At 36.3% G+C, this 6,000-nt stretch overlaps 1 protein-coding gene across 1 annotated transcript in view; it reads left to right on the plus strand.

Annotated features, from left to right (window-relative positions):
* The window catches only part of LOC106091564 (protein snakeskin), a 40,671-nt gene extending 37,189 nt beyond the window's left edge, over window positions 1-3,482 (plus strand). Inside the window, exons 2-3 of the mRNA XM_013258114.2 lie at window positions 2,631-2,748; window positions 2,820-3,482. Coding sequence (XP_013113568.1) covers window positions 2,631-2,748; window positions 2,820-3,043 — 342 coding nt within the window. The 3' untranslated portion in view covers window positions 3,044-3,482. The remainder of the gene's footprint in view (window positions 1-2,630; window positions 2,749-2,819) is intronic.
* The last annotated feature ends 2,518 nt before the right edge of the window (window positions 3,483-6,000 follow it).

The raw sequence follows: 6,000 nt of genomic DNA on the forward strand, positions 1-6,000 counted from the left end.
TAAAGCGAATCAGCAGATGACTCTGAGTAGATCGTTAAACTTATCAATGGGTCTATCACTTCTGCTTTTATTAAGCTATAATACCATGTGCCACGGTAGTTTTAATGGGTATAATTATAACATCAACTTGTAATACTGCCTATTAAATAATTGTAGTTGATTGAATTAAGAGAGCCCATATAATTTTTTTTTACACTAACGTGACTATTACATGTTAAAATTTTTCATAGAAAATGACATGCTTATCGTATTTGCTTTGCAATTCTAACGACTTGCCTTGTTTGGTCATACGTATCTCGACAAAATGAAATTCAATTTATTGACTTTAATCAAAACATTCAAACTCGTGTGATTTTCTGAAAAAGGGTGATGAAATATACAAGTGCCGGGTGAATATAAGTCGAGGTTCTCCATGGTTTCTCAACTATTCCATGACATCAACCATAAGAATTTTGTTTAGATTTTTGTTTATAAATAGAAGTTGGATGTAGTTTTACAACAATTGAGTAAATTGTTGAAATCGGTTTATGTTTTATCTGTTAAACATTATAGTTTAGTTTAAGTTATAGTAACACGAAATCAACTTGGGCATGAATAAGTTTCTATCCCCCTCTCCCTCCCACAATTCTAATATTTCAAATTTATTTACTTTTCCTATCAATTAGTAAACAAAAGTTGCTGAATATCGTTAGCAGTAGATGAAAATGTATTTCTCTCGGTAGGGTATTCCCAAAAATGGGGAATATCATTATTAAGTTAAATATCCATACTTGCGTAGGTGTTTACGAGACGTTGTGCTAAATTAGGTATGAATGTTTATTGATATTGCAGTATTAAAATGATATAACGTATTGCTCCTATTCTAACGAAGCATGTACAACATGGTTCACTTTTAAATTACATCTACTATAAACGTATTGAATATCCATGGAATCATATATTGAAGAAAAAAATGCTTTGGTGAATATTTCAACTAGTTTATATTGTTATTCTGCTACCTTTCTATATATTTGTATATGTGATACAATATTTTGGTGAATATGCAATTTCAACGAAATTAAATCGTATTCCTTGTATTTTTCTTCTTCTGCTTGCATTATTTCATTAAACCAATAGATTGTTGGATTAACTTAGTTTGTCTCCTTATGACTTGTTGTAGTTTCAAAAGAAAAATGTTCTTCTTTTCTAAAACGTAGTTAGTCCCTTCAGTTTGTGAAAGAAAAATGTTTTTCTTTTCTAAAACTTAGCTAGTTCCTTCAGTTTGTGAATGTTACATCTATACAAGTTTACGATATCTCTCTTGTCTCTTGTGATTTTTGTAAAACAATTTCAATATTTTCCCCTATCTCAACTCATGTAAGTCTTGCCTTTAAATGTTATGTGCAGTCTCTTTCAACACTTAATAATTTGAATAAAAATGTTCACACCAGATCTTTACCGCCATTTGCATTATTCTCATCGAATGCACTTCGGACCACAGTTACAGCAGCCAAGCGATGCTGATTTGTGGAACTCTCAGTGGATATCTGATCATAGACACTTGCTTGTTGATTGGTAATAAACTGTTGGGGAACATACAAAATATTTAGTAAATAATTGGAAATTTTCTTTTCTATAGGTCTGATAATTGATGGAGCGATCGATAAACGTGTTGCAATTCTCTTCAATTTGGCTGCTATAGTTCTGTTCATATCTTCCGGCTCAGTTATTATACAACAATGGACTCCCACTCATCCAATGGCCAAGGATAAGAATGCATTGAATGTGGCCGGTTCAATGGCCATAATAAATGCTTTCATATTTCTAGCAGAATCGTTTATTATATTGAAAAACTGAGTTGAAAATATGATTTTGTTGAGAGAGAGAGAGAGAGACTTTGTTGTTTATTTTTCTTAACTTGTTCTATAGTTACGTGGTATCCTTACAGTTTACTATTTACCTGTATTAAGTTTGTAGCATTGCGACGTTATTCAACTCAAGACTGTATTCCAGGTGATAGACATGAAAGTATATGTTTGTATTAGACCTACGTATCAATACGGATAGTTGTGAAGATGTAAGATCAGCTCCGTGTCATTTCTTACCTGCACGTTTGAACATAACAAAACAAAATATACAAAATGTAGAACTATTTGGTCCCACATTTTGTAGGGTTAAAAAATTAACCTATATCATACAGTTACAGGCTCTGAAATTCAGAATGCCTTGGAACCATTCATGTAAGGAGTTTCAATTCTCTGGGTCGTGTTGGTATTACTTCGTTCATTGTGAGACTTGTCGTGAAACTACTTGTGGCATTAGTTTTTTGAAGCTCGTTGTCCTAATGAGTGTCGTTTTAAGATACGGCAGACTGAAGAATTCTTTTCCATTACAGCAAATTTTGGATCTTCTCTTGACTTTGTATAAAAAATCCTGTCATTATACGAGGACAGCCAAATTACAATTTCGAACTCACTGGCTTACACACAACACAGATGTCAGGGTGATTGTGGGTTGATTGTATTTTCATATGTTCACCGCAATTTCTGCATCTGTGATCTTATTCATCATTTAGAAAAGATGTGCCTTTATCACACACGAATTCAAGAATTCATTGTGCTAATATCGATTTCTTCCTAATTTTTTTACAGGTTATTGCCATCGTTTGCATTGTCCTTTGGGAAACAAGTGGCAATTTCTCCAACAATGCCCTGATCGTTTGTGGTACCATGGGTGGTTTCGCTGTGATCTGTGGTGTCATATTAATTGGTAAGTAAATGCAATTTAGAAAATTCAAAAAAATGCCTATCCTTTCTTTCTTTGTCTTCCTTCGTGTTTAGGCCATGTCATCAATTCTGTAGTGGAAAAACGTATTAACGGTCTATTCTCCATCATTGGCTGTGTGTTGTTTGTTATCTCTGGCGCCTTGATCATTGATCAATGGCATGATAGATCCGATCTCTTGTTCAAGGAAAGCAAACGCAATGCCTTGGCTGCTGGATCTCTGATGATCATCAATGGTGCTGTCTTCTTGATGGACACCATTTCCATTTTCAGAACGTAAATGTCTTGATTCATGTCCATGCATACCTATGTACATCAACGTGCGTAAAATGTTTCATGTTGTGTTTAAAATTGAGAGAATGTAGAAAATGAGATGTGTTTACCATGAATCCTCATAATCAGTGTTATTTGTATACAAACAATAGTTGTAAGTTATATATGTACCGAGTTTTTTTCTAAAATGAATTTGTCAACAAAAGGAACAAATCACATCAGTATCGAATCGCTTTTGGAAAAAAATTGTAAAAACAACACAGAGATTTTCTACCTCCCCATAATATGAATGTACCGATAAGAAAATCGTTTTTTTTTTTGATATGCATTTACCTTTGTAATATTTTTTCTATAGCCCCCTACGGCAAATAATGCTTTTTATATATGTATTAAAAATTTATATATATATATATATATTGTCAATAAAGATTTATTTTGTACCAAAACTGAGTTTGTGTGAAACATAAGTGAAATTGTTTGCTGGGTGTAATTGGTGTATTGTTGCTTATTTCAGAAACACAACCTAACAGAAAAGCTTTTGTATTTTTTTTTTCTCAAGCAAATGTAGTTAGCGGTGTGCCATGGACTGACTCATAAGGCACACTGGAGGCCTTTGGATAGCTATTCGGTTTGGTGTGCTGGGTTATTTTGTATATGTGATTGCTGCAGTCCATATGGACTGACTCATTGCTAATTGTAAAAACATTTACTTTAATAATAAGTCTAGTTTATGTTTTGTGTTATCGATGTGGTGTTTTGTTCTTGTGGTTGTTTGTATTTGTATTAAGATACTAATCGCCTTCTTCTCTTTCCCCCAGCCGTGCCGAAATACCCGTCATTCGAGAAGTCAGTAAAAATAAGTTGGAAATAAACCGTTTCTAAGATTCTAAAGGCATATCTGCCCCTAATTGACTGCAGCAGCTGCTTATATTTCGATGTTGTTGTCTTATAAAGACTTTAGTTTAAAATTTCTATTTAGCTGATTGAGTTCATGCATTTTCCCTCCTGGCATTTGAGTCTGAGATGTGTTTGACGATGTCTCCAATAGCCGTGCCTTAAAGTATTAATTTGTTTGTGATATTTTTTATTTCCTAATTTAGTCTTTATTTAAATGTAGTATTTATTTTTTATGTAGTATACCTTTCGAATAAATGGTAAAATATATTGCAAAATGGCAAGCACGGCCTGCGTGGTAAATATTGTAGGTAATTAACCAACTTAAAGTCTAATTAATATGAATAATAATTGTTAGCTCTTTTTTACCCACGATTAGGGGAATAACTAGTAAATCCTCAGAATATTGATCTGCTACCCAGCAAAATGTATAAATATTCTTGAACATCTTGAAGTCAATCTAGCCATCAGTTTCCGTCTGTGATTTTTAATGGAGTTCGAATACATCTGTCCGCTGGAAATTCACATATAGGATTGAAATGTATCGTTGCGCCCAGAAAAAGATTAGGGAGATCATGCCAGGCGTAGCAGCATTGGATTTAGTTAAGAAGTAAGATCTTCCTTTTGCGGCCAATGGTATACCCTTGGATGCCAAGGCTTGCCTCAGGGAAGACTTAGGGATTACAATCTCAGCCTTTCAACCATCTACTAGAAGATTGGTAGATTGGGACGGGAGACATGCAGTATGCGCACTATCTATAGGATTTTATACCTCCGTCTCGTTGAAACTTAAAGCGTATAGAAGTGGTGGCGTTGGGAAGTCAGGAGGCAACTCAGAAGTTGCTGAACACTTGTCTGAGCAACTATCGCCCAGATCTCTAAAGTCTGGCAGATTCCAGTCCGATTAAGTTGAATGTATTATAAGTTGCAAACTGGTCAATGGTCAAGCGGATCACGAAGGCCATGAATGACTCGCTTGTGTCATTATGTCGTAGAGCCAAGCCAAGGAGCAAAAAACGACCGCCATGATGAACCCCAGAACTGGTTGATCTAAGAAAGGGCTGCAGAAAACTTTTCAATATGGCGAAAGCCACAAGGGTATCACACGATAGGGACGTGTATAAGGCTGAGCTAAAATATACAATTGCGAGCTGAGAAAGGCTCCAGAAGAGGTTGTCACTGGTATGTATTCGTCGGAGGTCATTTGGGGAAGTTATGTGTGAGTCGAAAATCCTTTGGGCGATAAAAGGTTTCGACTCCTTCAAGTTGCCAGATCCTGATGATATATCACCGGTTGAAGCGCCTAAAGAAAGAATATGACCGCTGCCGCGCCCATGGTGTTTAAACCGTTCTGGGAGATTTTAATGTGAAGATAGGGAAGGAAGACATCTTTGGTCCAACAGTCGGAAATTTTAACCTCCACGAGATAACGTCCAGTAATAAGTGGAGGCTAATAGATTTCGACGCTGCAAAAAACATGGTAGTTAGTACCACCAGACATAAAAATATTCACAATGCCACATGGCTGTCACCCGATCAAAACACGACGAACCAAATTGATCACGTTGTGATGTATGGAAGGCATTCATCCAGCGTGTTAGATGTACGATCGATCCGTGGAGCGAATATAGATTCAGATCATTACCTTGGTGCTACAAACTTTCGCACCCGTTTGAACATGGCGAGGAAAGTACGATCTGACGCTGGACGGAAGGTCGACATTGATGAGCTGCAAACACAACAGATGGCAGCGATATACTTCACTCGACTGACCCAGCTGCTTGCTGAAAGCACTCCTTGTTCCGATAATATAATGGCGCAGTGGCAAACTATTGCCCACTCCATGGAACATGCCTCGAAATCCGTACTTGAGTACCGGAAGCCTCCCCCCAAGTACGACCAAACGTGTCGAGATGCTACTGAAGCTAAGAATGCGGCAAATGGAGCAACCCTGCAATCAGTATCAACGCGCCAGATGAAGGAGACGTATCGGGAGAAAAGGTGAGAGAAGAAACGTCAATTCCGCAGAAAGAAAATGGAAATAAAAAGATGTGAGTGTGAGCTAATTGA

Source organism: Stomoxys calcitrans, chromosome 4, assembly GCF_963082655.1.
Source record: "Stomoxys calcitrans chromosome 4, idStoCalc2.1, whole genome shotgun sequence".
NCBI lineage: Eukaryota > Metazoa > Arthropoda > Insecta > Diptera > Muscidae > Stomoxys > Stomoxys calcitrans.